Source organism: Vollenhovia emeryi, unplaced genomic scaffold, assembly GCF_000949405.1.
Source record: "Vollenhovia emeryi isolate VEMERY1.0 unplaced genomic scaffold, V.emery_V1.0 DF939290.1, whole genome shotgun sequence".
NCBI classification, from domain to species: Eukaryota; Metazoa; Arthropoda; class Insecta; order Hymenoptera; family Formicidae; genus Vollenhovia; species Vollenhovia emeryi.
The window spans coordinates 21,168-44,525 of record NW_011967076.1 but is presented as its reverse complement, the minus strand read 5'-3'; the positions used below and the strand labels follow the sequence as shown (position 1 = coordinate 44,525).

The window sequence follows — 23,358 nt, the reverse complement described above, 5'->3', positions numbered from 1 at the left end:
CATTGGTTCGTATATATTCCCTACTGGAATTTATCATGTTTCGAACAATGGATCGTAAGACGGGGTTACATTGGGGTTAACTCTGCACCACAATAGAGAAAATGGAGTCAGTGTACCAGTCCAGTTAATATCTAGAGATTTCAATAATTTTATTTTATATTCCCCGAAGAAAACTTTCGTCTCCAGAACGACGCGATGCGAGAGAATTGCATATACAAAACTTATCTTCGAAATGGTCGGAAATGCCCACTCTTGCTCTGAAGGAAATAATATTAAGGCAGAAATTTAGAAAATTCATACTTTATTTTAATATGCAATTTAACGAATTGATTACAATTGATAGAGGAGAGTCCTTCTCTCTTTCTCTCGTTATGAGACAGGTTCCTAATATGAGATATCAGGTTTTCAACATCCAATTTTACTTTTTTTTAAGCAACAATTAGCAATTAATTTTCCATTAGAACAGATTTCGTTTCAAGAGCAATAAATTCATGGCGGAACCAAGAAATGATGTCTGTTAATTTAACAGAAACCCGCGCTATTTCGTATTAAAAGCCTATCGCGTAATAGGGGACTTTCCTCTATTATTAACGCTACAATCTAATCCCAAATTAAGATTTGAAAATTTCGGTACCGCGACGGCAGTGTTGGCTTTGTTTATCTATATTCCGTGACTTATGGAACTTCCAGGGAGTATGTTTCTAGATTCATATCCAGGCGCGAGACACGTGATTTATCACGATCGCATGGTGACGTCCGCGTGTTAAAACGTAGTATTTTAACCCGGTTGTACATATCGGCCAATCCGTTTAAAGCGATCTTCCGACTGCTCGACCCGTTAACGCGATTCCACGGGCGGGTTTCTACGGTTTCGGCACCGCCGCCCTCGCCCTTCGAAGGCTTTGTGTGGACTGCACCTTTTTACGGGCTCGCCACGTTCCACCACGGAATACCGAGGCATTACGTTCGTTAACCCCAATTGATCCCGACGGCGTTTTTGTTATTGCGCTCGCTTTATTGACGGGACTTCTCTCGGGTGTGCTCGCACACGCACTCGCTCGCCGAAGTGCATCGTTTATCAACCAGATATAAATTCGGTTTAAGGTGGACATTACCACGTTGACGCTGCTTGCGGTCGTTGTTTTGTCGGGAAAATCATGTCTCACGGTGGGCCTGAGAAAAAATCGCCTTAGAAAATTGCACGAGGTACGAAAGACGCAGGATTATACGAGAAAGTTCATTATTACGAAATAATTACGACATGAGAATGCTGCTTGATTAATATTTATACTGTACTTATAAGCGCACGTTAATAGTGTTAGATAAATTTTATTGTTTACGCATTGTTTTACCAAAAGCAAGTTTTCTTCTCGAATCTCTAAATCTATTCCTTTAATTAAAAAGATATAGAGTCCACTTGAAATTACGAACTCATTTCACCGATTCAGATTCGTTTCACCGATAATTAATCCACAGAGAGCTTTTTACGTATGATCGCTTCGATAATTCGGATGTTGTAACGCGTACGTGGAAAAAGTTGGCTTCGGATTCGTAAAAGCGCCCGTAAATGAAATCAGTAAAGATCGTTCATTAACGCTCGTGCACATAACAACACTTGTAAATTCCGCGCTGTTCGGAACGGAATGAGTTCTTAATTCAATTAACCTGAATAGGACCGGCAGTGGCGCTGGCATCGGCGATATCAGTGAACGCGATACACGATAATGCCGCCCCAAGCCGGCACGTTTGATTATTATTTCGATAAGAAATAAAATGATGATGTTTGTTCCGCCGACAACAGCCGTGATTAAGGTAATATTAATGCGATATCTGTCGCGACAAGCTTTGTGCCCCGCTTTTTTTTTATTCCGGTGTGATAAACCACTTTACAGACGCCACTACACAGTTGTTGATCTCATCGTGCGTCTCTCAAGGTGCAACGGGAATAACGGGAGTGCATCGCGATAAAGCTAAGTCTTGAACAAACTTTGGGCTCACAGTCTTTGACGTGCGTTGCGAGGTAATCACATTATAATAAGAATTCCTCTGTTCCCTCAAAAAGTAAAATTTACTGTTATTAAAGGCAGAAAGGTACACGCCGGTAGAAGAAAAATGTACTCCTTAAAAGTCATTCGGTGCATTATTACTGGAAACAGTTATAGTATAGCAGTGAATAGTTCATTGTGAATCAGTGAATATTCGCTGTTTTCAGTGATAATCCATCCATGGCCTTTTAGAGAGCAGAGGAGAGTCCCCTATTATATGACATAGGCTTCTAACATGAGTTAGCGGGGTTTCTGCTAAATTAATAGGCATCATCTCTTGGCTCCGCCATGAATTTGTTACTCTTGAAGTGAAATCTGTTTAATGGGCAATTCGTTGTTAGATACGTGCGTGTAATTGTTGCGAAAAAAGATTTATGATATTGGATGTTGAAAACCCGCTGTCTCATATTAGGAGTCATCTTCTAATAGGGGGTTTTCCTCTATACAGGGTGTTACGTAATACCCGCCTCACCTCTTATTTTCGTATAGAGCGTACTAGATTGAGTCGAAAAGTCCTCTACCATTTTGCAATTTTCGCACAAGTTAACGAGTTATTAATTATTCAAAATCGCTGTCTTAGCCCGGCCTACTGTCCAATTCAAACGCACGGCGAGATGCGGCCGTCCCACGATTGGCGTTGCTAGGCGCGCGGAGCGTTGTTTATTATACGTGGCCGTTGCCGTATGTCATAAACAACTCCCCGCGCGCCTAGCAACGCCAATCGTGGGACGGCCGCATCTCGCCGCGAGCTTGAATTGGGCGGTGGGCCGGGCTAAGATAATAATTTTTAATAATTAATAACTCGTTAACTATTGCGAAAATTGCAAAAAGGTACAGGACTTTTCGACTCAGTCTAACCCGGTCTATCCGAAAATAAGAGGTGAGGCGAGTATTACATAACACCCTGTATAATTGAAACTAGAGAAAACGTTAATAATGTTATATAAAAAGAGAGCCTTTTTTTCAATCGCGCGGAGAAGCGATAAAAAAGAAATATTGTGGATTAAACGACGAGGTACTGTTGTAACAAATATACTCTCGTACCTTCGTCTGCGCCCTACATCTTCCAAGTGCATTTGCATGGGTATCTCCCGATGAGTTTGTTAATTTTATACATTGGTGGAGCGATTAAGAGCGATTCGACTCCGACGCTCCGTTACACGTTCGCACCGGATGGCGGAGCATTAGTATTTATTAACCTAAAGTCACCCTGTAATTGACGTAATTGCCAGCTCGAGGTATTCCGCGAAGACTGTGGAAATGACTCGCTATAAGCGTACGTGTGTCCCGGGGGCGGCTCGATTGCGCGAGATTATTAACAAATAAACCTGGGAAGCTCCGCTGTCGCGCTACCGCGTGCACGTTGCGTATCTAAAATGACCGATTCGACTGTCGGTTGTCAGTAAAATTATCGCGTCATTACTCGCAAAGTACTAAAATTCATTAATTTAGCAATAAAATTGAACGCGTTTTGCATACGCGCCTGCTGAATAATTCATATATTTAACTTATGTTTATTTCATACGCGTGTTTACTTAATAATTTATGTCGTATGCTGATTATAATTACTTTTAACATATTTGGTAATAATCGTGCCGCGTTAAAAATGGTCGGGTGGCGCGTCACGAGCGGCTGGATTTTTCTCCGACCCCGAGATTGTCATCGTCGCGCTGTTTATTCTGCGAGGAGACGCGCTGCAACGCCGGCAAATTGAGAGAAAGGCAGTCGAAAGATACCTCGCGGTGCGCGGGGTTAGCGCACGTTCCCAAGGCTTCCTCCTCGAAACGCGATACGGGGATGCGGCAGGATGTGTGCTATTGTGCGATGCAGCGTGCTCGCGCATAGAGAATACGCGCTTTCCTCAAATTTTCTCAATTCCGGCGCGTGCGATTAACTTAAAGTAACGGAATGCAGGTGTAGGAGAACCGAGAGACCGATTTCCTTCCGCGCGATGAAATTTCCGCGTCGTCCAAGAGGATTTGCATTAAATGAATTCAACTTAATGTACTGATCAAAGTGACGGACGGTCGAAAAGTTAATCGTCTCGATAAAAGGGCCCTTTGCGCCACGGCATTAACGATTTAACTCGTATCGGCTGTGTCTATTCTCGCGCACTCCCATTTCATCTTTTCACGTAATATTCCGGCGGATGTTACACATATAGGACTTGAAAAATTTAACCACGAATACACGTTTATGGTATTAAAAAAAGCAAAATATTAAATGGAAGACAAAAGGAAGAGAGTTTGGCTGACGTGATATTGTATTTGCGATACTTTGTTTCATTATTCGTAGCGGGTATAATATCGGGTAATTCGGTAAGTTAATTAATTTGTTAACATCAAAGAAGGTTATATTTCCGTTGAAACATCGGTAAATTGTCGTCGAGTGCCTATATAAGTTAATAATGGCCGGATTAACGCCGCGGTGCGTTAGCGTGTTTCCGGTGCTCATTTGATTTTGCTTTCGGCGGAATTGGGCGCTGACCTATCGAGCGGCGGAATTCGATTTACCGGAAACGACAGTCCCGGAATGCGATACCGGATGGCGGAGAGGCGCCCCGTTTCTCGTTTTACCCGGGCAAAGGGAGGCCCCGCCGCGATCGTAACGAGAAGAAGACGAGCGAGATATCCATCAGACGAGACGTTTCTTCAGCCGCGAGACGGCAAGGCGGAGCCGGGGCTCTTCGGCTGTAGGTATGCGCTGCGACCTACGTTCCATCTGAATAATTTCCGGTATCTCGTTGACCCATCTCGGAAAATATGTATGAGACGATCTCGCGCGAGCGCATATACACGGTGTCCGACCATCCGCGATCCGTTAACTCTCGTTAAACGAGGCGAGCCGTGCGACTTCGCATTCGGCGCAATCGGGTCGACAAACGGAATACATTCCGCGAGACTTCATATTTTAATACACGCGGGCGATCCCATCTCCGTATCTCGGAGTTTCTCCCGTTGTCTCGCGCCGCGAGATTCCTCCTCCGTGTAGTGGGCCTGGATAGCTCAGTTGGAGGAGCATCCGTCCGGCAAGCGGAAGGTCCCAGGTTCGAATCCTGGTCTGGTCCCAGCTCGTTTTTCTCGCCGAAAAATTGATAAGTGACGCGTCCTAAGCTAGCCATGGCGTGCACGCTATGCGCGATTCGTGATTCGTATATTCGTGAATAGTGCGCAGGAAAAGTTGGTCGATTCGCCGCGCGCGATTCGCCATTCGCAGTAATTCGTTAGCCGAGTGGTTTTTTTTTACTAATATTGAAACTTTACTAATTGTAGACTTATGTTACAAGTCCCGTAATGACAGTTAAAAGTTGTCCACGTTAACACGAAACGATAAATACTAAATTACGAATGATAAATTGCGAATCGCGAATAGTGTGATAAGTAATCACGTATTACGAATTGCGCTTAGGTTGCCCCTAGCTTTGGAGTCCACTTCCCCGAAGATACACGTCTATTTATTACTATGGTCTTTTCTGAACAAAGTGTCGAGGAAACTCGAGCCCTGGGTCGGGATCCTTCGCGTTCAAGCAGGCTGAAAGTGACTGCCGTGATTACGCCTCCTCGGCGGATTTTCGTTGACGAGGACTCGCCCCCGGGGAATCCGCCGAGGAATCCGCCGTCGCCAAGAATGGCGATAGCGGCGCGATACCTCTGTCACGCGAACGCGGATGGAGAACCGGTGGGTAGAGCCCGTCGGTTCCCCACCAGCTTCGTCGGCGCGGCGCCTCCGCGCGATGAGAAATGCGAGGTCGGAGCCAGACGGAGCCGCTGCGCCTCCTCTCCCTCGTCTCGCCGTCGCTTCCTCGAGAGGGAAAAACGCTCCAGATCGAGACCGTTTCTCGCATGACTCCGTGCCTTTGTGTCTCCCGCGGTCGTTCGAGTGATAAACAGTTTCTTTTCATTATGCAGCGCTTAATTTAATTTCCGCCGCAGCGTCAGCAGAGATTTCCACTGGCATTTTATTTATTTCATTCTTTACTTTTGTCTTGAAGCATTAATGGTTACGTCAATCTTGTCTTTGTACTTGCTGCATTTCTTGGGGGATTTTTAATTATACGTTTAAGTAAATATACAGGGTGAGTTTTATTTTGTGAACCAGTCTTTTACCATGAGAGGTGGATTACCGGCCGAAACTGTAACCAACCCAGGACAAAAATGGAAAAATCTCGTTGTATGTGTTTCAAGTATGTAATATCTAATTGTATCTTGGGAGATACAATTAAATATTACATGATTGAAACATATATAACGAGATTTTCCATTTTTTGCCGGGTTGGCTACTGTTTTGGTCGGTAATCCATTTCTCATGGTAAGAGACTGGTTCACAAAATAAAACCCACCCTGTATACTGTACATAATTATCTCTTTCATTATTAAATATGTGTAAAATTAATTTTACATACAATGAAGAAGGCATCTGCGCATTCTGTTCTCTCGGCACAACTCGTCCGCGTGAAACGGGGAGACGTTGACGTAAAACGCTCTAAGCCCGTATCAGACCACGGATTGAGATTAGATTGAGATATGACTAATCGGAGTAAAGTTTACTAATCTCATGGTTAGCGAATTTTACTCCGATTGGTCAAATTTCAATCTAATCTCAGTCTCAACCTGTAGTCTGATACGGGCTTTGTTCATTCGGCAATGTTTTTACGTGGCGAGCCTGGCACAGAGAAATGTGCGCTTAGTAAACAAATGAATGAAAAGATCCTAGTTCAAATCCAATCACGGACACCGCTGGTTTTATCGGACGCCACCTCTCGGAGGGAAGTGGCAACCACCGAGAGTGTCCTGCCACACATACCCCTTTAGAGCTATAGTCCAGGTTGGAGGTTTCCTTCGGCAAGGTTAGTGCCTACCGAAGATGAAGTAAAACCATAATAAAACTAGTAGGTTCACTCCGTCATTTGTTTCGTTTTGCGTAGAAGCTCTCTAATCAGAGTCTGGCCATAATGAGGCACGCTGTGATTGGTCCGCCATCTTGCGTCAATTCGCGCCAATTTTATAAAGTAATTATTCAGTTTAGCTCCCACACTTCCAAAATCGATGAATTTAGACTTATTCGACGCGATTTCGCTCAAAACGAAAAAATCTGGCAGAAAAAAGTGTTGCTCTGCTCCGCGAAGCGAGATGGTAATTAAAGTTGACCATTTTTAAGGTTAAGAAACCTGTCATACCGACGAAACGCAAAATCTTCTGCCTTACTAACTGCAGAGTGAGATAGCACATATATCTATCTTTCTCGGGCAGAAATTTGACGAACAATGGCGGATACTAACCTTTCCGGTGATATGGCCAGACTCTGATTAAAGGGTCTCTAATAGCGAATTCGGTTGCTTGCACTAGTGCACACTAAGGCTTGTTTATAGTCAGTTCTTATATTTAACTTTGTCTTAAATACATGTTGAAAGAGTATTTAGTCAAAAAATGCGTAACGTTGTACAGACCATTTTTCTGGATAAGAAAAATTGCAGGAGGTATTTAAGATGATCTTTAAATATAAGAATTGACTTGAAACAAGGCTTAGTGTGCACTTAGTGCGCACTAGTGCAACCAACCGAATTCGCTATAAGTTTTGCGTCGATCCCTTCTGCGCATCCGACATTGATTTGGTGTCAAGTCAACAAGAAAAGTTGCATGTGTGGTAGTGTAGCTGATGAATACACGTACACACCCACCGCTGGATTACTGACCAAAGCAATGGCGGAATACCAATGTGATCGGGGCCGCAAAGATCAAAGGGGCCGACAGAGAGTAAGTGGACCTACTAGTTATACTAAGGTAAAACCAAATGCTCAAGGTACCAGAACGAACTGGATAAAGCAAGCTTTAAGCCTAATTCACGAGGAAAGAGAGGAGTGTTTTTATTGGAACATTCTTTCAAGAGAGAAAATAAATTGCGCGAGTATTTCTTTCATCGGCGCCGTCGCGAAATACGTCTCGAAATTTGCGCGCGGGGGGGCAAAACGGAAGGACCTTGGGAGAAACGCCGTTGCGTCTCGCTGTATATCTGGATCGAGGAGAAGATCCGCTCGTGCGCGCGCGCTTTCGCGTTATTACGTGTTTGCGTCAAAACTTAAGTCCTTCGATACGTGCCGCGGGCGAAGGACGCGGGCGCGCGTAGAGAGATGTGGGTCGTTCTACATGCATATGCGCGTAGTTCCACTCGCGGTCCTCGGGTATCCGAATGCCCCAATGACCTGGTTATCCGGTCTCGGCGTGACCTCGCCTCGTGACGCGAATCGAGGCGCTCCGCGCTCGCAAAATCAAGGTAAGCCCATCGCGGCGAACACACATTCGCGATTAGCCCAATTCTGTTCTTTCTTCACTCTCGGTCTCCTCGCCTCTACCCCCCCCCCCTCTCCGTCGTCGTCGTCCCTTTTCGTCCCATAGAGCCTATCAAATCTCTGTGGCGTAACGGTATCGCTCGACGCGCGCCGATCCTTCGGTTCCATTAACGCCAGCTATCAACAGCCTGGGAAAAGTGTATTTAACGCAAGATAATCTTCAGGATAGACCAGCCGAACTTTGCGCACGTGTTCTCTCCTGACGGGCGCTTATCACTGATATTTTCCCCGACGCGAACGTCGAAGCGTCGACGGTCTTCCCGTTGCGAGCGATAAAAAGAATCGCGGCTTTCTCAACAACAAAATCTGGAGCACGGAAATAGATAAGAACTTCCTTTCTATCTATTTCACACTCGTGTTTGTGTAAACGAAGTCGCCCCAACTCGTGGCTTGTAGTTATCGAGATACTTAATGTTGAGGAAACGAGTCATCGCGTGTACGTCGTCGTGTGACATTATTTTCGTGTGGGATCGCGAGCCGAACGACTCGAGATGTCGGCGAGGAGGGAAAAGGATCGGCCTACGAGGCATGTTTTAAATGGCGTCAGCTCCTTAATCCACTTAACCGTTTCATTAGAAAGGTGGTGAGACGCTCGTTGTACCTTCCACGTCCATGTGCAACTTGGTGGCCGATGTAGAGCTCGGGCTATCGTCCGCCGGGTTAATTTAAGGCGATTCCACTTTTAAGATTATAAGTTAGCGAAACTCGTCGCGAAGTTACGTGTCGAACTCGGGTCTTAAAACCGATTACCCGCCAACCAACATTCGCTCGAGGATTTATCCCCGGCTTTTTTTTATAGCAACTTGGCTTACCGTTCTTAAGTCGTCGCTTAACCTTTTCGTGGGCCCGAGTAAAGTTCAACCTGTACGCGTTATAAAAAAAACACTTATAATATAACGTTACAGTTTAATTAATAGTCTGAAACGAAGTATGCGGTATTGGTTGAAAGAGTAAGTGCCTGAACAGAATGGCTGTCTTATACTCTTAAGACAGCCTTAAGACAATGTTTTATGTTTTAAGCCTTTGTCTTGAGGTAACGCACAATAACTGTCTTATGTCTTAAAAGTACAAGACAGCCATTCTGCTCAAACCCTAACACTCTGGGGAAAAAGAAGACAGCAACAGGGGGCCACAATTAGTAATCGAATTATTTGGATTGTTCGTAACTCTACTCTGGGAAATTTGATTTCTGAAGACTGGGGATTTTGACCGTTTTTTTTAAGTTAAGCAACTTAACATTTCGGTTAGTGCCTCTTAAGTGAAAATTATCTTTGCGTTACTGAATATCGACAGAATTAATTGAGAGAATTGATTAGTGTTACTTTAAAATCTTGGATATAGATAGAATAGTTAATTGCGATTTTTAGTTACGCGGGGTAAAATTTGTGAAAGATTAGAGTGTTACGAACAATCCAAATAATTCGATTACTAATTGTGGGCCCCAAAGTGGGTTGCTGTCTTTTTTTTCCCCCAGAGCACTGGAAATGGTACTGGAAACTTCTATGTAAATTTTTCACGATGCTCTGAACGACCGGAAATATTTAAAAATACGTTCTCTAGCGTGAATGATGATAATTAATGGTTCTATTTTGTAATTTATCATTAATAATTAAAATCGTAGAAAGTTTATCGGCCTTTGAAGCTATAATAATGTAAAACTTTCTGAGAAGATCCACAGCACGTGCTTGGAACTAGACTACCTTTTATTAACGTTAACTCAGCGATTTATGAAACGTTTTAATGTGCAAAAGTGAAAGTCAATTATGATTCTATCGGCAAAGTACACGGATCTCGCGCGATTTCGACTAATTACTGTAATATTTTAACGTGGCGCGTGAATTATTGGATTTTACAAAATTTATTTGTCAAACCGATTCAAGACTAAAGTATTTGTGTACCCGCGTTTTTTTCCGACGACTACACAGACAGAAAAGTACGTAGTATTTGCGACTATAATTGCATAGTAAAATAATTATAGTCAGGAATATCATTTTTATAGTAATTATTACTATGCTTAATATTAGTAATAACAACCATATAGAGACACAGCGATGTCAACTATTTAAACAATTTATACTATAAAATATAAGCTTCTATTATTCTGTTAAAATATTCAGGTAATGAATAGTAAATTAGTTAATTACTTTTATATAGTAAATACAATCACAATAACAGTAAATTTAACTACATTTCTATCATCCACCTTACTAATCACATCGTAAACAAAAGTGAAGTGGTTCGGAATGTCCTCACTAGAGGGACGCGCGGTACAAGACTTTCTCGTAAGAAGAAAACCGCATAGGGTGTTATAAATACGGATAAGTTTACGCATTCGTATAAGATTACTTATCTTTTCTTTGAAAGTTGCTATCTTGTACTATTCTTTATGAGTGCAAAGTGATGTAACCAATGAATAGTGGTGAACGCAATGTATATACAGGGTGTCTGATAAAAATGTCGCTAATTGTAAAGTAGTGGTAGATTAGGTTAAGCTGAGAAGAGAAGTCATATGCCGCGTTGCTCACCGCCCGTCCCGCGATCACTGTTTTTTTCGCACTGCGTTGTATCTCGCGCGTCGCTCCACCTCCCGCTCATCGATCGATTATCTTACATGGCTTCCAAGTCCGGCCTACCGTATACGTCCTCATTCGCTCAGATGTATAAATTAATTACTCGATAACTGTTGCGAATTTTGCAACGCGTCATATGACTTTTCTTCTCAATTTAACCCAATCTACCACTATTTTCCACTCGGCGACATTTTTATCAGACACCCTGTATAATAAAAAGCAGGGAATATTACTTTCAATATAAATACGATTATTACTATTACATATAGTTATTCGAAATTTTACTTGTGATTGTTATTGCAATATTTTTAGTACACCTTACCAAATTAAAAGCTCGTTTTGGTTTATGACAACCATATCATAAGTTGAATGAAGCAATATTGTGTCTGTGAGAACTATAATACATTGTCAACATTAGGTCAACCATAACTTACGTAGTTGGAAGAATTATAAAAATGTGGTTGGCTCCTAAAATGACTAATAAGTTATAGTGAGATTGTGGTAACTGCAACTGTTCTTTTCTGTCTGTGTATTTTGAAACAATTACGCTTATCACCTTTGAATTCGTAATACCAGATTTTTCAACAAATATTCGTGCCCGAGAACGTAGGACTGACTTCTCCAAAATCTCGGTCGTGTTTTCTTTTCTTTTTTTTTGCAAATGAGACCCACTCATCGCGCTTTTTCCGCGAGGTGAAAGCAGCGAAAGTTCGATCAGGCGGTGCGTGACGAAAGAAACGAAATATTCGACGTGGACATCGAGTGGTGACATCGTTAGATTCGCATCGCTAGATATCCAGGTGATGGTACCTGCACGAACGAGCTGTGCCGTTATACAGAGTGACCTATTAAGAATATGTAATTGCGACTTCCACTTTTACGACGCCGCGGACTTGTCTTCTGTTTAGAATTCAAGGCTCCTCTCGTCGCTAATTATGATCGCGTCTTTGACCGTGAAGCGTACAATAGAATTTTTTTTTGTTATATAAAACCGCACTTTAAATAATTCGAAGGATAACGAGAGAAAAAAAAATAGAGCAAATATTCTCGCGACAAATTACGCGCGAGACTAGACGGAACGAGGAACGATCGGAATTTCGGACGCGAAAGGTTTCGCGGTGCGGACAGAATTGGCGTTCTCGGGCAACGTGACTCGAATAATCGACTGGTATCGCATGAATCGGTCTCTTTGAAGTTTCGGAGATATGTCTGCGGAAATCTCTCTCGCGCTTTTCGTGAGTTTGCGCACGCGGATTCGGGGGATTTCGAGAGTACGTAACGCGCAACGAAAAGAGGACTCTTCCTCTATGCACGCTCGGTGAGCCTAAAATTCTAAATCGAACATGGAGCAAAAATGAAGTGTCCTCTTTCTCCCTCCCTTCTCTCCCTTTGTCTCTCTCCCGGCTCTCGTTGGAGGACTAATGAGGGAATTATCGGAACGGTTGGTCGCGCCCTTTCGACCGAACGATCGATAGAAAACGCGGTTTCGCGTGCGAATAAACTTGCGGCAATTTGCACTCGAATGGAGCTCAGAACTAGTCGCCTCAATCGTTGTTGCTCGGAAAACCGATATCTCTCTTATCGATCTCTCTTATCTCGCGTATTAGAAGATGACAGAGCGGGATTAAGGTTCGAGGCATGCTTTACAAAGCGTATTGTACGGTTCCACGGCACGGTCGTTCTACACAATATTTCGCCCCCTTTTCTTCTTATTTTTCATGATATCGCCAATAATAGGAATCTGAGAAAAGACCCCTCTCCCGAGCAATATACCGTTTATTTGGAAAACGTATGCAATTTATTGCTTACTGCTTTAAACAACGGATTATTTGCTTAAGGTAGTTGTGTGTTTCGCGACAGTAATGCTCAAAAGTTCCCTCCAGACAGGAACCAGCACTCTATTATTACAATGATATATCTCGATGCAATATTATTCTAAAGAATACCCTTACGATTAGTACATAATATAAAGTAGATTTGAAAGATTATAGTTTGAGGCGCTGCTGCCACGTCTCTTACACTACACTCATGTCTACTACACAATTCTTCCCATTTTTCAGTTTTAACTGTATATTATTGAAACGGAACGGTCAATAATTTTGATTTTTTTCCAGTTATTCGTTCTATTTTAGTTTATAACATTTTTTGTTTCTCATACGATTCTCACTCACCGTTAAACTTAAAAAGAATAAAATGTGCGTATGCAATTTGCATTATTTGCGTATGCAAACGCAAATATTAATATTTTCACACATAATATGTATAAATAATATTTCACGTGTAATAATATTACAACGAATTATATTGTTACGTATAATAATATTTTTAACGTGTTTTACACGTAATATTTCGTGTAACATAGCAAACTTTAACATTTTTTTTAGAACTTTGAGACGGTCAATTTTTATTTAATTAGTCTTTAACATTTTTTTTAAACTTGAGACGGTTAATTTTTATTTAATTAGTCTTTAACATTTTTTTAAACTTGAGACGGTCAATTTTTATTTAATTAGTCTTATTTTGCACGTACACTGATAAAAAATAACTTTATCCAAAAAATATTACTTTACTGAAGAAAATGATTCATTAGGTGGCTCCGAATAGCTTATAACTTAAACTTAAAAATAAACAAATTAAATTATGCATTGCTTTAATTTCAGTATTTATTAAATATCAAAGAATAGATCATTTTAAATTAAATATATATTGTGCATTAATAAATGTTATTTTAATTCTATAAAATGTTTACTAAGATGTAATTTTTACAACGAAGCAAATTGGATTTCTTATTTAAGAAAAACAATTATTTTATTTAATAAATAGTATTCTATATCTCATGAAATCTTTATTTGAATGTAGAAAATGTAATGATTTAAATTAATTTACTGAATATAATACATAGTTTTACTTAAAATTTGATTTTTTTTTAAATAGAATAAATATTTACTTCAGTATAAAAATGTTTTTAAGTAAATCTATTTACTTAGTTTAAACAATTTTTTTGTCAGTGTAGTAATGTAAAGAATAAACTGTAAAAATTTGAAACAATTCTCACATAAATGATTTTACGAAATAACTACCTTAACAAAGAGTTATAATACATTATTTTGTCGTGTATCTCGTGGATATTCTCATAATAAATAATACTCGACAAATTTTACCGCGCTATTGGTTTCGACACACGCGACCTTTTCCAACTAAAAGCAATCTTTTAGAAACGTGGAATTTGCAGCTTTTTGTGTGTGAGGTTTTTTAAGTTGTCTATTATTCATAAGCGCAAAAACAATTTCCGACAAAGTAATTTCGCGGATGAATAGGAGAAATTATATTTATTCGCAGCAATCAATGTGCACGTGTGATCTAAAATGAAAAAAAAACCACAGGCGAGAGAATTGTTCCGTGGTAAATCCGACAGTCACAAAAAAGCTACGCGGAGATGGAAATGAAGAAATTCTATTTATATAACAATCCGACGTAGCTGACATATTTAATGCAGGAGACTGAGAAATTTTGCGGCACGGCATCAGGAACTTTCCGCGGGAATTTCATTGAACGTCGCTCCGGAGGAAAAATCGGCTTTAAAATTTCCATTCTTGTATACAGTTTTCATACAGAGCGCACGAAAAATGCGTTGAAATTCTATTCTCCTCGAAACCCACGGTCCACTTTCGCCCGCGTGTTTGCAAATCCGGCAGACTTTTCGCGGGAAGATTATCAAATTAGTAGCGGCTGGGGGAAAAAAAAGAGGCGTACAGCGGATAAAAATGAACTCGCGGATCTCCCGGCGCGCGTAATTTCCTCGTTACAGCTTCGTTATGCGCTCGCCCGCATTACACTTTACAACGCTGCCCGCTGTACACTGTGCAGTCTGGTCAGCCAGGCAGCCTCCGGCGCGAAAATTCCGCAATGCCAAGGGGAAGTTTCGCGTGCGGCCGGACGATAATGCGCATCGCTCGGGGACGATGATTTAACGCTTTAACAGCGGATTGTCGCGACCGCGGAGACCGCAAAGGGTTACGAGCGGTCGGCCGAGCCCTTCGAGCGGCCCACCTCCCCCGCGCCGGTCCAGCTTCGTCGTCGTCGTCGGTTGCTAATTATTTATGTTGCCCGATCTTCGCACCCCTGCCTGCCCGACGTTAATTGAATTCGCGTTCGTCCGGCGGGGGTGACTGTCCCCGGTAATTTCGCCGGTGCGCAGCTGTCGCCGGCACTGGTGGAAAGTCGACGAGTGCTCGTTCAACCCTTTCGCTCTTGGCGCAAATCCGCCGCAATTTTACGAGTTTCATTGCGAAAAGTGTGATACTTAGTTCTATGCTCGATGAAAAAGTAAAAATATTTATTATGTTTTTTTTAACCCTAAACGATACGCCAACTTTGATCGAGTAAATACCTGGAATTTAATTTGCGCGCGAATTAGTTTCTATAAAGACTAACGCTACTCGTAAATTGAAATCTTAAAAATTTGAGAGGATGAAAAATCAAGTGTATCCAGATACATTTTCCTATTTGCATAATTGGTCGGTCTCTCTCTCTCTTTCTCTCTCTCTCACAGTATTTTTTATATTACAGATAAATCTACGCCTCATCCTCGTCAGTGGCAAGACAAAAGAGTTCCTATTCAGTCCAAGCGATTCCGCGGGCGATATAGCGCACCATGTGTTTGAAAATTGGCCGGAAGGTGAGTTAGTCATTGCCATTTCGAAACGCCGCTTGCACCAATCCGTTCCCCATTAGCGTTACTATAATTGTTATAGTAGCATATGATGCTACCCGCAATTATTATCATTAATTACCGATGCGCCGTCACGTCATGATAATGGAGTTGCAAAATCATTCAGTAAAATATCTGTGTGTGTTTGAGAATCCGTTAGGTTTCTCTGCTACTCTGAAGCTTTTAAATCAGTAGATTAAACATTTCAGGCACGAATGAGAAATTAACAAAATTAGATACGTGTAAAATTAGAAATTAAAGAGCAGTTGCGAAAATGTTAAGAATGAACTCTTGCCGACAGCATAAAAAAAATTTATATACAAAATTGTCGCTTTCGTCACAATGTGAAAGATTGAGCAATTAAAATAAGCGGTTTTTCCAAAATAAATATAATAAATCAATATAAAAAAGTTTAGCGTTAGACCGTCGTAAAATTATTAAGTTGTGCGAGGGATAGAAACAATAACGAGAAAATTTATGCTCGAATCTCTGCGACGGCGACCTCGTGCTTTTCTCGTTTCGTACTTTTTACCGCAAGTACTTTCTACGAGCATACGCCGTCTTTTTGAGGATCGAGCAGCTTTGGCACTTTCGGAAACTTTTCGCGAACTGTTGGATCGAGCCGGAGAGAGAACTCCCAGCATCCCGCAAATGTTATCTTCGTGTTGCAGACTGGGCAGAGGAGGCGGTCGCCAAGGCGGAGATCCTGCGGCTAATCTACCAGGGTCGTTTCCTGCACAGCAATGTCACGCTCGGTGCTCTTGGGCTTCCCTTTGGAAAAACCACGGTGATGCATCTGGTGCCGCGGGAGAATCTTCCGGAGCCTAATTCTCAAGGTGAATTCGCGAGCTGCGACCATGTTATCTCCTCCTCCGTGAAGATCGTTACGAAACTTCTTGCGCGCCTTCCCCTCCGCTTCCCCGACGGACCTCCCCGTGAAACCAGGCACAAATTTTCTCTTTTTTTTTTAACATCTCTCGAAATAAACTTCATCATAAAATCATAACTAAAATACCCTCGTGGACCATAAAATTAAACCGCGATGCACATCTGCCTTTCATTACGTTATATTCGCGTAACGTGCATTGTCTATTAAACTATTATCAAAATAGGCTATTTAGTAAAATTAAAAACTTTTAGTTTTAACAATTAACTAAAATAACCGAGATTATTGTTTCCCCAAGATTAATAAGATTTAATACCTGGTTTTCCAAAACGAATTTTAAAAGACAAATTTCCTCCTTTTGCTTTTTTATTATATATGTTACAATATTTTAATTGTGTTTTTTTATGTGTGCATAATCCGTGCCTTTAAATATCACGGTATCCCTGGAGGAAAATAAATTATCCGGATAAAGGGTTAATTCCCTCCAACCCATATAAAAACACGTTGCGCACACTCTACCGCACTTTTATTAATATCCAGTTAAATCTTCACTCGTTATCGTTCTTTAAATTTGTTTACGCGCCGTTCTAAACTAAATCTATCGCATCGGTACGTGACGCGCTTGCGTAATTATTACGGTAAAATCTCGTTACAACGAGCTGCCGCCGTGGATCTCCAAATTGAATTTATTACACCAAAAGTTCGTTACATCAAGCCGCGTATTAGACGCGGAGATTCAATCACACTTCGTTATAGTGAAAATGTCGTATTCCATCGATGTTCATTATAACGGAATTATGTGGATTAGCTTTATTTGGCCGTTAATTGATAGCGATTTATACAGGACGATCAAGAATGCGGGAATGTATTAAAAATCGACATTCGACAGATCCTTAGGCAGAAATATCAAGGAGATCGTTGAACTGGGCGTAACTTCTTAAATTTTAATATATCTTGCAACAAAGCTTCAAACAGATAAAACAAAGTTATTAAAAAAAATCATAACATTAACACAGCATCAAATCGAAAAGTGAGATACTAGGTAGGAATTTTAGCAAAATAAAATTTACTTGAAATTAGTATGAATATATTGGTTGTATAATATACACATAAAATATATACTTATTTTATTAATTAGAAACGTAAAAGCCATTTAGGACCTGGCACAGGTGGAGGTAGTCAATTAAATTACTAAGAATCCATATACCGTCTTTCTCCAACCTGTCCTGCGCGCCGTTAAATACCGGACATATAATGCTGGGTTTTTCATCAGGTGGAATCATATTTTTTTATTCCACTCTCATGATTATCAAATTCCAAGTTTTCTTAAATACTTCGTATCTCCTGTCCAATTTATAGACAATCTTTCGTTTTTAACGATTTACAGTCAAGCAATTACTATTTCGATATTTTCGTCCAGCTAACAATAAAAGCAATTTTTTTTATCCTTAAATCTGCCTTGTGGCGTATTTATATATTCTGCATTTATCTCGCGGCACAAGTGCACTGATAATTTGAACGGTGCGATCGTCACGTACATCGCTATCGATTTAACGCAAGTTACCCCGCATTCGAGCACCGGTGAAAGTTTAGAATATTAATTCGCATAAACCAATCGTCTCATCAAATGGCGGTCGTCAATTTCTCATTGCGCAACGCTGCCATTATTCGTACGAAGTCTGTGCATATAATCGCGCGTAAAGTGCATATTTCGCGTTGCGAGCTCTTTGCAATTTCCGTTTCAATTTCTCCGCCGCTTCCGGCACGCGTGTTTCCGTTTCTCCTGGCTTTTCCGGTGGTTTGTTAATCGCGGCTCTTAATTTAACGACGATCGAACAGCCGTACGTTACGTTGATTAAAATCCGGCGGTTCGTCTTCGTTTTCTTCCTTCCTCGCGTCGCGACACCAACTTTGTCGCACGCAACTCGTTCGCCGCTAATTATTAATCGATGCGACGGCAAGTGCGACGGATAAAACGCGGGCAGGCAGTTAATAATCAGCTTTGATCGACGGAGAAGATAATCGTCGAGGTGCGATGCATTGTGCAACTTCGTAACAATACCCCGCAACTTTATAACGCGGCGGAGGTTTCCTGCTTTCTAAATTGGCTTTTTCACGTGGCCTGCGCATCAACAACGCAAAGTTTCCGAAGGAAACGCATCATTTGTTTCCGCGTGTTTTCGGAAAAACGAAAAAAAATCGATAACGACAAGTAGGAAGGGCCAAAAGCTATTTTTACTCGGCATTTTCTTCAAGTATTTGTCAATTCATTTAATTTACTTAGTTTATGTAAGCTAAAATTGCGGCGGCTCGGATATTTTATTTAATATCACACTTGTATTTATTAATAATAATCGATAACCGTTTTGCGCTCTCCGTTATATTCAATCGGGAGTACCCAGTGTTGTTACAACATTCAGATATAAGTCGTGTCTAGATTCTATATTTTTAAGACCTTCGGTACAAGTTGAAATTATTCGATATCGCCTTTCTCGTCTGGTTTTCAAGAACCGACATCGATTCCGTTGGATTGAAGGTATTGATTTATCGAGTGCGTACGCTATTACGTCAATTAACAATAAAAGAAAAAGCGACAGTTGTCCCCGTTTCATCTTTCTAGGTATTCTCCCTAACGGTGAGTACATGTACACCCTGCCCGGCGATCCCGAAAATTACGACATCGACTAAAAGATACCGTCTTAAATCCTTGAGTCCAACGTGAGTTTTCCCAATCCTTATCGCCTATCCGCGCAAATTCCAATTCCGTTGCATGCTTCCTACGGGAAATAGATATAATGTCGAATGAAATGCGACGTACACGAATCGTCGGAAACAAATTTAATAACTTTATACAATCCGACTTAAATGTGGGATCTAAAGAGGGCATTATTCTACCTAAATGAAGGAGAAATCCCTGCAGAACTTATCCTTTTCTGAAAATAACTCAACAGTTTGGCGCTTCTATTTTCAATAAATGATACACACTATAATTTATAGTGAAAGAATAGAAAATCACTCATTTTCAATTGTTTGCAATAAATCAAAAAATTAAAATCATTTAGACGCTAATATTCTGTCTTGGCTCTTATATCCTTTATTTCTTTGGATTGTGATTTCACGTTAAAGCCTCGTGAATTTAATTGTTTACAAAATCATTTCTTTTGTAGAAATATTAAAAACGTATACTATTAATGTCTTTGGTTTATTTACTCAACTAAAATTTACACAAATTTTAGACGTGAAGAATATAATGTGTATTGATTTGTGAACGATGAAATTTTCACTTTGAAAATAAATTAAGTGACAGGAGAAAGAATTGAAGTGCCACTTCCTTGTCAATTGCTTAAAAACTCGTCAATCTTAACTAGAAAGAAACGTTTATTCGTTGGATCACGGAATAACGTTAAAGTTAATTTCGCGGGCACAAGAAGAGACGATTAATTATTATGCACGAATGAAATTTTCAAAAGTATACGATACGACTCCTCGGAAAATTGGTGTTCGATGATTAATGAACGCTCCATTTCGGTTGTCGGCGAGTTATTTAACACGCACGAAGCAAACTTGTTCTACAACGCATTTCTCTTTTCGTTCCCCAGACTTGGCGACACGTGAATCAACGCCAGGGACCTGGGGGTCAATTCTGTGTCTTACGCCACAGCTACGAGTGAATAGCTTTGTCTCTTGCCAACTATCCGCTTAGAAAGAGACAAAGGGCTTTTAGCGTCTTCGCTGTACTGTAAGATACAGACTCGACCCCCTGGCGTCGCCAGGGCTGAGGGCACGCGAGTGAACGGTGTGTGCGCTGCTCTGTTGCAGATCAGAGACAAAAAAGTAAAGGCGGCGGGAGCAGTTGCTGCTCGGCGTCCTGCTGCATACTCTAAGTCGTCCCCCGGCGGCCGTCGCCGACGTCGATGGTGGATCTCGTGGCGGATGGGCATGCGGCATGGGCGAGCTCGGGCTCACCCGCAGCGCGCTGAGCCATGGTTTCTAAGATTTCTGTGCTGATGTACGACCGCTAGTGGCTGAGCTCGTGAGCAGCGTGGCAAGGGGGAGATGGCGAGAGAAGAAGGAAGAAAAACGGACCGTCTCGCTCGCGCGACACACGTCGACGACCATCGGAGGAGGAGCGGCGCGACGATGCGTTTCCCGGTGAACGAGTCCCCCACGTCGTCGGGCCGATCGCTTATTTCGGTTCGTTTGGCGGGCGGCAATGCGTGCGGCGATCGATACGCGCCCGCGAGGGAGACCCGCTCGAGAGGACGAGCGGCTCGTCGTCGGCACGACGATCACCCTGCCGAGGAGGAGAGATCTCCGGCCGAGTCGCGCCGGACAGGGCGATTAACTTGGACTAACGACGTTACTTCGGACGCTACGGCTCTTGTTGTGATATAACCGATGGACCGAGAAGGATTTGATCAGCCGGTAGAATTTCGTTTGCATCTCGAATCACGCGTGGACCGATTAGCACTATTTTCCCTGTCCCTCCCCAACCCGGCGACCGCGGCGTCGTCGCGATGCCGTAAAGGATCATGTGAGAAGAAACAATGGGATCGTGTTCGTTAAATTAGTTAGTTGACTCGACGGAAATTTCGGTTGGCCGCACAGAGTTAACTGAATGATCAATTTTATTAATCGCTCTGTTTAACTTCGCGTGGCGATGACTTCTTCGTTTCTACGGCGTTTACATCGTTAGACTGTAAATGAGATAATCGTAAATGTAGTTAGCAGCCTTAATTAAATTTTACTTAGGGATTCCTTGTCCTTTCCCTAGATTACATACAGCTCTAGCTATAATATCGGCGAAGAAAGAGGACGATCGTAAATTTAGTTAACAGTCTTTAACTAAATTTTCGTCGGCGATGCCCCCGTCTTTTCCCCGCATTACGACCGTAATAATTGTAATTGCCGCAGGAGGGAGTAGACGTTATCCGCAAGATCGGCTGGCGTCTGTTATTTTCCGTTGACACCCTCCGGTTAACTTAAGTTCCGATCGCTCGACTTGGCCGCAATCAGTTTAATTCAATTCCGCTATTCTGTCTCGCGAAAGGAGGCTGGAATCGCAGAATTCCGGGCAACCGTGTCTGTTAACTTGGACTGTCGTTCAGTTAACCGCGGTCAGAGCGCCCGCTCGGCCCCCGAGGACCGAGGGGGGGGGCGGACAATCGCGCGTTCCGCTTCGTCCCCGCGTAGGGAACTCGTGTGCACGCACGGCAAGACGGAATAGAGAATTTCCAAAGGGACGGAACACACCGGGGTGGCGAGAGGCTACGTTCTGCTCTGAGCGTTGCATCCTGAGACGCGCCCTGGAACGGCGCTACGATGCTTAGAAACTCAACCACTATCACAGTACCGCAGCGTTATAATAATTCTGTAGACGGGATTGTGTGCATGCTTGCGTAAATTGAGTGTATCGCGTTCGAGTGAGAAAGAGGCAGAGGGAGCGAATGGGTGAGAGCGAAAGGGAGGGAGAGAGAGAGAGTGTCAAAGAGAGAATTAAATTTATGTTGTGATATGCAGGTAGCGATTATATATGTTATATATAAAAAATATATATATACATGTATATACAGGGTGTTCCTAGTTACTCGCGCATTCGGTCGATAATACTTAACGCGTTTGGTGGTTGAGGAGAATCGCGCGTGAGAAAATCTCATGGCGGCGGCGGTCCTCGGGCGAGAGGCGGACGTTGCCGCTCCACGGCCACGCTCGGCATGTGATGTCGACGGGCACGTTAAGACTGACAAGGGACACACGGTGTATCCGCCGGACTGGAGGTATTTTTTTTTTAAGCGCTCACACACGGTATCGGCCGTTCGCGCGGTGTTTGTCGTCGAAAGCGCGACCGACCAGGGACCCCCTGTATATACAGGATGTTGAGAAAGAAGGACGCGAGGGATCCGTGGATACGTTCCTCGCGAACTCGGCGGTCCGGGTCCTTTTCTCGCGAGTCAACTCGACGCGGGCTGCTCTGAACCGTTTTACGCGCGCCGCCTTCGAAACGCCTCGATTATCGGCCGACAAATCGCGTTCCACTAGCGCGCGTAAACTCCGTTGAATGAAAATGGAACGGACAAACGCGACGAATTGTAAATTGGAGCGGTACGTTGATTCTAGCGCGACTGTGAATTTGGGATCAACTGCCGAAAGCTATCGGCGCGCGCCGAGGTCGGTGTGTATTCAAAATGATGGAAACATTCAAAATGATCTCAAACGAGGATTTATTGTAATCTCGTTGTTTGACCGTTTCACTTTGCGTTTGCGTTCCGTGGGAAAGCTTCACCTGGCGTATTCGAAGCTTGTCGGAGGACGAAACGGAGAGAGAGAGAGAGCTCGACGTCGGAAGGTAACTTGGGGAAACGATCGGACGTCGAGTCGGATGAGGAACGCGTTCGCGTACGACACAACACTCGTATTCTTCTCTCTCGACAGACTGTATATACGTACTATTATCGAAGTCGCGTGTGCACGCCGACACGCGCGTCTCGCGTCCCGCGTCTCGGCGCGCACGAGTGCGACGGTATGAGGCACGTTGACGCGCAGTTGAGCTCTCATACCACATAGATGACTTTATTATCATGAATTTAAAATGAAGTAATATTATATGACGTCACTTTGAGAGTTTAGTATTCCGGAGTATAAGATTATCAGAGTGTGGAGAGAGAGAGAGAAACAGAGAGAGAGAGAGAGAGAGAGAGAGAGAGAGAGAAGAGAGAAGACATTGGATCTCTAATGAGTAGTTATGATTAAATGAAAACTCAAATATATTTCCTGTTATATATATCCCCTTCCCCCCCCCC

General features: G+C 42.5%; 1 protein-coding gene and 1 non-coding gene across 3 annotated transcripts; both read left to right on the top strand.

The window, feature by feature from the left end:
• Positions 1-5,039: 5,039 nt before the first annotated feature.
• On the top strand, positions 5,040-5,112 carry Trnaa-ggc. Its single transcript has one exon. It is a non-coding gene; the product is annotated as a tRNA-Ala (tRNA).
• Positions 5,113-14,721: 9,609 nt separating this feature from the next.
• LOC105559095 (ubiquitin-like protein 3) lies at positions 14,722-23,334 on the top strand. 2 transcript variants are annotated; one of them, XM_012007156.1, is made up of 3 exons: positions 14,722-15,639; positions 16,344-16,508; positions 20,378-23,334. In XM_012007156.1, exons 1-3 carry the CDS (start codon positions 15,432-15,434, stop codon positions 20,440-20,442), a joined length of 438 nt encoding a protein of 145 aa, XP_011862546.1. In that variant the 5' UTR covers positions 14,722-15,431; the 3' UTR covers positions 20,443-23,334. The 2 variants fall into 2 exon arrangements, with proteins under 2 accessions (XP_011862546.1, XP_011862545.1); XM_012007155.1 differs by lacking the exon at positions 20,378-23,334 and adding an exon at positions 20,158-20,368.
• Positions 23,335-23,358: the final 24 nt, after the last annotated feature.